Below are 12,344 nucleotides of genomic sequence, written 5' to 3' on the forward strand. Positions count from 1 at the left end.
CGGCAGATGAATAGCGGGTCTGTTCCAGCAGCTGCACGTCCCGGTCCAGCGAAGAGAGAGTCTGCGGGAGCACGGAGTGCCCCGCTCCCTGCGCGGTCTGCAGAGGAAGAGACCCGGGGGCAGAAGGATGGCCTCGGAAGGGGAGAGCATCAATCTTCAAGTGAGTCCATCTTGGGGAAATACCGCGGGAGGGAGAAGCGGGAGGGAAGAGCCCCGGTTTGGGGGAAATATCCACTGCTCCTCTCATTTGCTCCTCAGCTTTGGCAGCCAATTTCACTTGAAAACTCAGTGCTGCTTTTTTTCCTGCGTTCCCCTTTGATGAACAGCTAGCAGCAGGATCTCTGCCCTGTTCTGCCAGGAGCTGTTATGCCTTTTTCTGAAAGAGTGAGGGTAAGAAGAGAGGTATTACTAAAAAGAGCTGCTTTTTGGGGGAAGAAGGGGCAGCAGGGGCAGAAGTTAGCCTTCAGCTCTCAGAAGGAGGCAGCCCATATTTTACAAGTTGCAAAAATCTGAGCCGTTCCTCATCTCACAAAGCCTTTCTCTGTTTGGCAGAAAGTGCTCCCAATCTGGACAGGAGGAAAAGAAATAAATACAGCAAATGCTGAGGGAGCACAGAGGCCAGGATTTCCTATGTAGGGTTTATAGAGAAACAAAACTTCTTGGTGAAGCTCTTTCAGTTCTCTGTGTTCCTCTTCTGAGTGCTTGTGTTTTTTAAGAAGGGTGTTTCTTGTGCTCAGCGTGTGTTCTAGGAAAGGGCAACTACCCAAGGGTTTGGAAAAAGGAACTATTAGAGATGAAATGGAATCAAAAGCCCAGATCACAAACACCCGTCAAACTTCAGAAGTTCAAGTCCAGATCCACACTTCAGACACGTCTGGAGAATGGAAGAATATGAAGCATTGCCCAGGGCATAGCTTACAGCCCTGGGAGGGTTGGCAGCAGGGGCCAAATTTTGTAGCTGACTTTTCTGTTTTTAATAGTCCTAACCATACTCAGACTCAAAAGTGGGGAATTACATCTGAGGTCCCAATATTTATTTCTTTGGCCCATGTCAAAGAAACTGAACTGGAAAAATTAGTGCCCTTGGAAACAATCAGGACAATTATCCCCAACTAGAAAGAAGGAGCAAGACTCCCTGATCCTGCAGAATATATCCACTGAGATCCGAGGTGCAAAGCAGTTTTTTAACACCTAGGAACAGTTAAGCTCAGATAAGAGACACGATAAAGATACCTGAGGAAGATACACAGGTAACTTTAACAGTTCATGAAAATGCACTCTATTTAGGACTGAGGAAAAGAGAGGTTAGGCTTTCCTAGAACTGGATAATAAGGGGGGAAGTACAGAAATCACTAAGCAAGGAACTGGGGCAAAGGGCAAAGAGGACAAGAAAATTATGCTAAATAAAAAGTGAAATTAACTCCTTGTATATTAAATCATTCCACCCAATGGAAAGTTTCAGGTCTATCATGGATTTGAAGCCCAGGTTTCATAGATGAAAAAATCAGCTTCACTGATTAAAATGCTCATAAACTTCAAAAAAAAATGGGGTTTAGACTTTTCTCTTTCAACCCATCTTGAGGTTAAGTGAAAAGCCAAAAGTGATCCTTAGCATCTTCAGCCTTTACAGTAGTCAAATAAGTAAGTCCAGAAGGTCAAAGGTTCCTTGAGTTACAAAACTGAAAAGAACATACCTATCTGTTTCTAGGGTAGGAAGGTGTGGAGTGTTTCTATCTGTTTCTACACAAGTTGCCACAAGAAAAATCATGCTACTGAGATTTTCTTTGTGACACCTTACAGGGATTGTGTTCAAAAAATATGTAGACGTGGCACTTCGGGACATGGTTTAGTGGGCATGGTGGTGTTGGGTTGACAGTTGGACTTGATGATCTTGGAGGTCTTCTCCAACCTTAATGATTCTGTGATTCTATGATTCTATTATTTCATGAAGCCACCAGACAGTAAAAAATATAGGTGAATGTACACAGGTTCCTGCATGTTTATGACCAGGAAATATACAGTGCTGGCAGGGGCGGGAAAGAGCGTTACATATGACCACATAGCTGAGACAAGCAGAGGGTCCTGGCAACGACGTGACTTGACAAGTGTGACGTGAGGGAAGGAGTGATCAGTGGTGGGGAAAAAAATGGAAGTCTGTCAGTTGAAAGTACATTTAAAACCCTCTTTTGAGTCCCTGCTCTGAGCACTGAATGCAGAGCAGGTGTCTTCTCAGAAGTTTCCAGCTGTGGGTTTATGAAAAGCTTGTGGGAATGTGCACTGCACGCTCTGGGGTGGTAACATATGACTCACTCCTCCTCAAGGAGCTCGTGGATGGAGTAGCAGGAAGAGTCCTGAAAGTTAACTATGATTCAATACAGAAATAGAATATTTTTATTTATAGGGAGTGGGTCCTGTGCCTGAAGCAGTTGCACAGTACCTACTAGCATTTTTTATATAACATTTACATGTCCAGGCTAGACAGGTAACAAGAGAATGAAAACAATATGAGCCTCTGGCCCAGCATAGGAGAGAGCTAGAAGATTTATCAAGATTTAAGAAGGCTCTAAGGAGAACCAATCAGCTCCCAAGCTTTTTGCTCATCCTAAAGCATGAGAACAGGAGCTCACTCAGCAAAATCAAAAGTCTCCATAGCAGGAGACACTCACTCACCCAGCGTGTCATCAGCCTGTGGAATTTGCCGTCTCCTGGAGCAGGTCAGAAGGTCAAATATTGGAGCAAGCATTGAGAAGAGTTGGGAGGTCCAGTAACAATATTTACAGTTATGCAAGCTAAAAAAGGTACTTTCAAATCCCATAAGCCAATAACAGGGTAAAAATAAATACCCTTTTCAGTTCCCTACAGGCAATGGCACAATTACTGATGAGACTGCGAGTGGTTTCTTGCATTAGAGAAGTTATACACCATCTGTCCATAAGTGAGACCTAGGACTTCTTTTTAACAGCAAGAAGTATCTCCCATTAATCCACTTTCTCCCTTACAAAAATTCTCTTGTTCTGTGTGTTTCAAACTGTTTTCCAGTTCTGACTTCTAGGAAGACCAACAAAACCTCAAACTTTGCACAGAGAGATGCTAAAAGGAAATGGTGTTGAAATGGAAAAAAAAGCTACAGGGTTGTAGAGCAGCCTCACCAGATCTATGCCAGCCGACCAAGTGCTAAGACAAAAGATAAAATTTGAATTAAAATCTTTTAATTAAAAAGATTAATTTAGCTATTAAAAGATAAAACCTTAACATGAATTAATTTGAATGGTGCATTTTTCTTCCCAGACTTCTCTATTTGTGGCTTCCAAGTGAAACTTTCACCTTCCCCTGTTAAGCATCTGCCAGACAAAAAACCAAGCAGGTAGACCAGTACCCTGATGAGATATAACAGAGTACATCCTGAGATAGCTGGAATCAAAAAACCACATTTGGGATAGAAAGAAATAAAACAACCCAACAAGATCCCATCACCAATTTATTTTTATTTCAGGAAACACAACTTTATACATTAGAATAGAAATATGGCTTTGATAGTCACACTCTGGGTGATTTATCTGTGCTGCTTTATGCTATTATTCCCCCTGACTCTCGCCTTCAGTCCTCCCATAGAGATTTGCAGGGGGGAGAGAGGCGGAGGGAGCCATACAGGACTGTTCTTTTCAGCAGCAAAAGACCCATTAAATCTGTTTAGCTGTGTACCTCAGCTGCTGCAGTTCACGATCTGGCATCTTAACACAACCCCGTTTCATCGGTGATTTAAGCTAGCGTACCAGACTTTGAATGGGAGCGACTGAGACAACATCCGTTCTACCACTCCCACCACAGCGGCAGTAACCAGGGGAAAGTCTGCGGACAGCTGAAATCAGTAACACTCACACATTATTGCCACGGCTAAGTCTGTTAGAGCCCCAGGTGAATGTTGCAGAATGGAGCAAAGACTGGGGCTGATACTAAACAGCTCTGGAGTTTTATTAGGTTTGTATTTTTATATTTTCTTATTCATGAATGGGTGTTATGTTCTGTATAAATGGGAGTTTAAGGGATGTGCGCTGGATGAATGTCATCCATATTCATGTTGCAAAAGAAGCTATATAGTATGTTGCGTCTTTCTTTTTATAGTTTCTTACTCTTTGGATTAAAAAAATTTACAGTCCTCTGGGACAAGAAACAGAAATGATACTTCATCATTTAGGGAATCATTCACACATCAAAAGTAAAAAGAGTAAACAGATAAAAAATCATCATTCTGGAAAACAGACCCTACACTGAAATTTTTTGGCAGAAGCTGTTTGGTGAATACTTTGAATGCAAAATACATCTGTGGAAATAAAGACAGGTTTATAAGCAACTTGCAAGGAAAAAAGATTTGAAATAATTGGATAATTTACTTGCAGTGCTCAGTTTTTGACCAGATCTACAGCAGCAAGATTTTAGACAGGCAAATAAATAGCATTAGCTATAGGACTTTTCTAAAATGCCCACAAAACAAATGGAAAGTCCCACTCACCACTGTAAATCCCATCTCCCACACACCACTTTCAGTCTAGGCCTGATGAGGAGACACAAGGAGCATGTTCACAACTGGGTTAGACTTTTGGTTTTGTGGTTTTTTTGTGGCTCTAACTTGTGCCTTGAGGCTCTGATATGCTTACAGGTTCTTGGCTTGGGCACGTATTTGCCTGCTTCTCTAGCAACAGCCAGCTTGTGCTTTCTAGTGCCGCAGGACCCTTACTTTCCTTCAGCGATCTCCTAGAACGGTGGCAGTCTAATATCGCCAACCGAGCAGTGTCCCTGCCCCAGCGGACTTCAGTAGCGTTATTTGGGTTCTGTAATTTGGGCCTGGGTAATGACAGTCTGCATTGAGGGAGAGAAAGAGCCTTTGAGAAAGAAAATGACAAGTGGTTCAGAGCCATTCCCATGACTTCCCTGTATGGTGTGTGCAACTCAGCCATCTAGAGTTTGAGGAACTTATCTCACCATATTTTTAACTAAACTAACCCAATGACTACAGTCCCTCAAACAGGATCTCACTCCCCACTCCCATGGATGCAGTCCTGTGCCATTCATTTGACCCTGGTAAAACTGGTTCAGAGAGCTAAACTCGGAGAAAACTAACCACTTCTTGGCAAGGTTAGTGTTCTGGTTTGCTGTCCTGCAGTGGTTCTCGGGAGGATCAGACAACTGCTAATGACTAAGACTGCGTGGCCATGAGAGAGGCAGCAGGACCTCTCCTTTCAGTGGCAGCTACCCCTCACTTCAGTCAGCTGAAGGTCCAAGTTTGGGTGTAGCCGGTGGCAGAAGCAGGGAAGGCCCAAACAGTAGCGACGATTGCTCTCACTAGTGGATGTCACTCAGATTGCAAGATTTCAGACTGCTACTTGAGAGTAAAGCCTTCACAGGGCTAGCTAGAGGGTTAGGCAGAGATTCACCGCACCCTAGCTGGTCAAAAGCCAGGTGTGAAATAGGATATCATGCTTCGGAGCGAGAATGATCCTGTGCTCTCCTCCCCCAGCTGCAGGGACCTGCAAGTCTGCACAGTATTACCCATGCTGGTCCCAGAAACCAGTAACACGCGCACTAGAAGACAGACAGTGCGATCACAACACATTGAGAAGAAGGAGACTTTTTCTTACAGCCAGTACTAATTGGTCCTTCTTTCTGTAGTCAGATGTGGCATTTCTCCTCTCCTCTATACATTCCTCCTGCCCACTCTACCTGGACATGGCCACTTAGGGTGAACGTTCACTTTCACCCTTTCCAAACATGGAGATGGTATTTTCTCCTCTTGAGAAACTGGACCCCAGGTTTTAGGGTATCTATCTGGGGAAAATGAGGCACATGTGGAGACAAACATACCCTTGGAGTTGTCCCACGGAAATCAGTGGCCTTACACCAGAGGACCTTACACATCTGGTCCCTTGCATTCTGCCTTGTTGAGGGGTGGTGAAAGAAAAGTATCAACACCTTCCTGGGAGAGGGAGCCTGGTCCCGTACTGTGCACCGGGCAGGCCCCGTCCATCGTGAAGCCCCACATGTGAAGGCAGAAGAGGGAAAGGGGGCAAAGGGGCTGTCGGCAGAGAGCATATCAAATAGCGAGATAGCCTGTCTGACCCATCGGTCAGCAAATCCGCTCGCTGAAACAATAGGCATGCAGAGGCCTCCCATAGAAGAGTACAAGGGGCGGCTGTTCAATAGGATTCTTCTGCTGGGTTGAGGGTTGGGGTAAGAAGGAAAAAGGCAATGACATGCTGTTAGAACAGTCGTTTCCTCTGATGTATCTAAGAAGCTGCCCGCCAGTGCTATAAACTAGAGAAAGGAGGCTGTGCTGCCGGAGGACACTGACTGCAGAGCACTCAGACCCCCGGCCCGCTGCAGCGGAGGCTGAAGCTGCCATACTAGTGGTGCTGCCTCTTCGGCCTCGGAGGGGTGAGGGATACCCAGACCTCCCTAGGCTCCATGAGAGGCTCTGCCTGCAGTGGTACATAGGTCTACAACAACAACGTGTGGCACTAGACATACAGAGTTTCACTCAGAGCTGGGGCTGCCATAACAGTAAATTATGGGACATTTTTCCCCCACTGCCTTGTAGGGTTGGTTCTTTGCAGAGAGGAGTGCACAGCACCTCACCTCTGTGTCTGATAACCACAGCAGAGCCGGAGCCCAGGTCACAGCTAGACACAGTCGAAGTTGCGAGAGAGGGGAAATGGGCTGTATAATCTGAGGAAGCCAAGACATTTCTGAAGAGGAGATTGGGAGAGAGGGAGTCACTTGGGTCAGGGGGTGCTGCCACCTCCCCTGAGCTAAGGGGAGAGGAGCCTAGAGGTTGGCAGCTACAAAAGCTTGTTAATAATAACAGATTTCTGTGCCTACTTTATAAAGCACGTACAACTGAAGCAGGGGGAGCATAAAGAGAGCAAGGCCCAGGAGGCATGGGGTCTCCCTGCAGGGTTGGGAAGGGGGTGAAGTGGCACAGGACCTGGGGTGACAAGATGGCGCCTGTACAGCACCAGGGGCTGGGGAGATGCTCAGGGCTTTGCATGGTGGGGGCCCCATGCCCCGCTGAGAGCAGCAGCAAGTCAGTGCGGCTGCACCCCATCCAAGGGACAAGGTCGGCCAGCAGCCACACCAAACCGTCCCAGGACAACCCTCCTGCCACGCCCATGCCGAACCACCAGCTTGGCCTGGCCTGCTCACAGTGCCTGCACATAGGCCTCCAGCGGGACCCCTTTCTCTTCGTACCACCATCTTCTCCTCAGCCACAACCTTTACGGACACCATCTCTTGCCACGTACCTGTTTCACACATTGAGATACAGATATGTCTCATCCACACTTGCACCTTGCAGATTTGAGATCATGAAGTGGGTTTTATTTAAGTGAGCAATCATAAACGCCATTATGGTGCTGGCAACACACAGTTCTCCTGGCTGGCCAACAGCAAAACCTCCCACTGAGACATCTTTGTGAGTGGGAGTCCTCTGCAATGTGAAGTACCCGCTAAACCACAGCTACATAATTTTTTGTGTCTTTTGTCAAAAAGTTGCCTCCCTCGGCTTCAATCCAGCCCACACCTGAAAGCTGAACCACGCGCTTGATTCTTGTTTTGCCCTCAGCCGACAAACAGGGACAGCACCTCTGCTCATTGAGCCACTAAAAATGGAAGTCTTCAGCCCAAGTTACCACTTCTCAGCCTGAAAAATATGTATTAGTCTGTTTTGTTTCTCTTCTGAGAACAAAAAATGGGCAATGCCGCATGCGTACAATAACCACAGACAGAAGCGTGCGCTTCTGCAAGTACAAAAGGGCACACGGGCATTTTCACTGCCATTTCCCCATCCCTGGCTTGTGAGTCAAATGTTTATAAAACTCTGTCTGAGAAAAGGCAATACAAGAGTACTGTAATCTAGACTGCCCCAGGTATATAAACAAGTAACAGAAACTTTTGAATTGGACACCAGAATGGTGGAAGAGCCCATGTGCAGATGCTGCAAGATTCACATCACCAGTTACCATACACCTTGACACACTCCTTTGAACCAGGCAAGTTATAATTCCTTGTCAAATTACATGAATCAGGTGTGTGATTCTATAATTACATCTGTGAAAACCATTATACTCAGGATCTTAGAACTTTCTATCCAAAATAACTCTTGGGGAAGAAATTTCTCATGAAGCTGCTTAGGTCAAGGTTCAGCGAGTGCTGGAAATTCTGGGGGAATCCTGTCAGGAGGTTTAGAGAATGAGAACAAGAAAATGAAATAATGTACTAGTTTGTCAATTGTTCAGGCTTTTTTTTCTTCTTTAGGTTTCTAATTTTTGCAAATATTTATGCATATTTGTAGGGGTTTTCTCTTTGCACTCACAGAACTCCAAATGATACTTTGGGGATTAAAAAGAAAAGCCCCAAATTCTCTGCAGACCTTAGTTATGTGAGAAAAATAACTGCTTCTACCAATCTAACAATAGCCAAAGGGCAACCAACAGTTCTTCTTTAGACTATGTTTTACTGAAAGAATGTTTCTGCAGAAAACAGCAACACAGCAATACTTTGTACTCTCTCACAGGACTTGTGTGAGAAGCAAGTTGTGCTGTCTCTAGTTCTCCAAGCATTTTGTAAATATCAGTGAATTTAATTTCACAATCCTCATATGGAGCAAGAGGTGTTTTCCTGCCTATTTTACAGGTATTAGGTCAAGGCAGAGACAGTTAAATGACCACTAACGTACCCAAGGACACACAAGTAGAAAGTGACAGAAGCAGGAAGGAAAGACTGAGCATCTCTCTGTGGATGGGTGGGTTGCCATGCAGTAGCAGTGTGTTCTGTGGTTTTAGCTCTACTTCTCATTGGATAAATTCTTAGTCTCCATTATTTTTTTAAGCAATTGTTAAAGATTGTTTTATTTAGTCATCAGAGACCACTCTGTTGCTTCACACAATGTAAAGAAGAACATTAATTGAAGATGTCAATAAGAGAACAAACACAATTCCTTCCCTGCTGAATGTAACTTCAACTGGAAACAAATTTCGACACACTTTCAAAAGTTCAGGCACACAGCTGTGTTTGTAGCTCTTTCTTGGTGGAGCTACAGTCATGCTCAACCATGTTGGTGTAGGAAGCAAGCCCCAAAGCCAAAGTAAAACAAGCTAAATTATATTAACCATAAATTCTGATTCAGAATGACCATGCAGATTCTTGATGCAACTATTCTACTTCAGGTTTGCACCTTTTTTTTAACTGATTCAAGATGAAATGTTCCTGCATGTCCCTGCGTGATTTCAAGTTGTGGCCACACATTTTTTGCTGACTGGAGCTGGAGCACTGAAAGGAGAAGGTTCATCCTCGTCACCACCATCAATTATTATTACTCCCTCAGTGCATCCGCTCAAAGTAATCACTCTATCAAGACTGTCTGGGCTAGGAAACCTCCATTACTGAGTGTCTAAGCTAACCCAGATCATTGTGAAAGAACTTGTTTAGGGACTATGCAATTATGTCTTCTAAGGAAGAATTAAGTCCCCTGTCTTCACAAGTCTGGACAGAGACAGAAATAGCAGCTCCTTTAGATAGGCCTTCATCCATCTTATTGCAATGGGATAATTATTTGCATTCTTGGATATTTCTTGGCTCGTCATGTTAGCTGAGGATTTAGTTCTTCTGGGGGAATCAGAAGACCATGAGATACACAATCTGGGTACTTCTTAACTTAGATGTAAAGAATAAGAAAAGCAGATACAAACACAAATACGATAAAAAAGATTCCTGCATAACCTAAGCACCTGGGGTTTTCTCATCTTTTGCCCATGGTGATACCTTGACTGGCAATCCACACTGATCAGAGAGACATCCAGCAAAGGATTAATATGCTACAAGAAAATATAATATGCTGCTGTTTTCCTCCCTTTTAACAGAAACAGATTTGAAGTCCATCATTTCATCTTCATGTGCTAGATTCTTGGGAGCTGATTCTCGACCAATTTCTTAGCTAGCCCTCATTTTTGGCATGTGGCTGTGAAAAAGTTGCCGGAGGGTGTTGTGTCAAAGGGCTTTTACTTTGCTCTTAATGGCTCCACGTACAGTCTGAAGGAATCTGAAGCGCTCACGAAATGTGGTTTCCCCTCTGGTGTTTGCTGTTCAGCTGGCTCAGCAGCTCAACCATTTAAAACCATTGTGAGTGGATTTAGCACTTGTGAAATAATGCTGGCCTATTCAGATCCAGAGAGGGATGGGCAAAGTCCACCAGCACAATAAAAGCCCCTCTTCCCTCCTTCTCAGATGAGGAACCAGAGTGCAATGGAGTTTGAGGGAGAAAACTGCCTATATCCAGGGGCAGCTACACATATCTTGGGGGAAAGAGATACAAGACTACCAAAATAAAAAAGCTAACACAAGCTCAAAGGAGGCTGTATCTTCAGCATCCCAGGAAAAACAAAAACAAAAACAAAACACAAAAAAACCAACCCCAAACACACCAAAACCCAACTACTTAAGTATAGGAAGAAAATCATGAAGGAGAGGTTAAAAAAAAAAAAAAAGAGAGGCATGCAGCCCCAGAAGAGAGCTCCAGTGGGGTGTGGTCCACAAAATGACAGATTATGAATGCTAGTGAGCCAAATGGGGGGAACAGAGACAGAGAACTAAGAGTCCTGAAGGTCTCTGTACACAGAAACCAGAGCAGATGGAGCTCCTAGCCTGAGCTGCTAAGTATAGCAAGAGGTGTGTTTCATCTCTGAGCTGATCTAATGCTCAATTATTCTGCTGAGACCATGAAAAAAACAGAGATAACTAAAGCCATCTCTGATGTGGACAGGGTTGCAAGCACGCTATAGATCTGTATCTTTATGCAGAGATTTGAACTCAGGACGAGGCTCAGACAGGCAACTCAAGAGCAGATGGCAACAGGCCTTGGTGGCTAATAATTAGGTTAGCTTTTGGTTAGCAATGTTGAGCTGAGTAGCCCTCTGATTCATTTCCAACCCTCTCTGTGCTACCTCCAGCCACAGCCTCCAGGCATCACCCTGAGTTACTGAACTAAGTCAGTGGTCACTTTTTCGGGCCGTGGCAAAATGGCAGTTCTCTTACAGATCCCCAGGTGGGAGAACGGGCTCAGGGTTCGGACACGGGCCAGTGTGGTGGTGAACTCAGGTGTTTACAGCCAGGGTGGGGCAGGGTCATTTTAAAGCGCTTCCTGTTGCCTCACTTGCACAATGCACGACATACATACAAACAGGGACATTATCTCTCCTGTGGGAGCAACTGACTCAGATGCTTGGCCAGCTGGAGGGAAAGGTGTCTCTGTAGCCACCAACAGCAAAGAATGGCTGAAAAATAAAAAGATGCATCGCTGTATGGCTGCAAATGATAACAATACGTTCCTCCTTTTTCTGATCCAAAAGCAATTTTTTTCTTCCTTTGTTCCCCTCCCTGTTTTTTCCTATCTGATGAAAACTTGTTTCTCAGCTAGGAGCCCAGTCTGTCTGTTATTGGTGTGCCTAACATAATTTTTATATTCCTCCCATTTTTTAATTTTACATATTATCAAATGACTTATGAAAAGTAGAGTTAAGCCAACTAAACCTCAAATGAGTTATGCAAGAGCAAGAAGCACTGAGCTTTACCATGAGCCCTGTACAATTAACCACGTATGTCCGAGGACTTGATAAATCTGTTTATTAAGTACATTGCGGGTATATACTGTTGCAGATCTGGCTGGAGTAGTCAGAAGGGATACCATTCCCAGTGGCTATCCTTCAAACAGAAGACACTGTCTCTAGCACTATCCTTGACCTCTCTGAGAAATACTGGACAGTATCTAGCTGAGTAACTCCTCTAGCTATATCAGCCATTTCCATACACAATATATTTGTACCCTGCACATGACAAAGTATGTCTTCATTTGTTATCATCTGCTCACTAGGTGTAATTGTAAGGCTGATTCAGCAGAAATGAAAGCAATGCTTGTGGGAAGTTTGTCTTAGGACCAGCAAAATACATAGGCTGGGAGAAGGCTGTGATTTACTGATCACAATCTTGGTACGGAAAGATCTATGTTCTTTGAAGGCCCTCTTCTCCTCCTAGTGCATTGTGAAGAGCAGGTAGGACTTTGTGACTCCTCTTGGCTGTACTATAGATAATGTTCTGTGGGCCCAAAACTGTGGGAATATTGTATCTGTTACCAAACAGCATTCAGTCTGCCTTTTGCCGAAGGCATCTGTATTACATACACAGTCAACGCTAACGTGTTGATACCTGTGAGCAGAGGGAAATTCACATTCTGTACTCAAAAGTTGCAGGACCTGAGGTGTTAGGAGTATGTATGAAATTAAGGTAGGGAAGGCAGGGAA

The 12,344-nt window shown here is 44.4% G+C and overlaps 1 protein-coding gene across 1 annotated transcript in view; it reads left to right on the forward strand.

Annotated features, from left to right (window-relative positions):
- Positions 1 to 6: 6 nt before the first annotated feature.
- LOC104625128 (ninjurin-2-like) overlaps positions 7 to 12,344 on the forward strand; it is a 47,615-nt gene continuing 35,277 nt past the window's right edge. The window contains 2 exon segments of the mRNA XM_010292675.1: positions 7 to 102; positions 104 to 160. Coding sequence (XP_010290977.1) covers positions 7 to 102; positions 104 to 160 — 153 coding nt within the window.

The sequence above is a fragment of the Phaethon lepturus genome, unplaced genomic scaffold, assembly GCF_000687285.1.
Source record: "Phaethon lepturus isolate BGI_N335 unplaced genomic scaffold, ASM68728v1 scaffold16138, whole genome shotgun sequence".
Lineage (NCBI taxonomy): Eukaryota > Metazoa > Chordata > Aves > Phaethontiformes > Phaethontidae > Phaethon > Phaethon lepturus.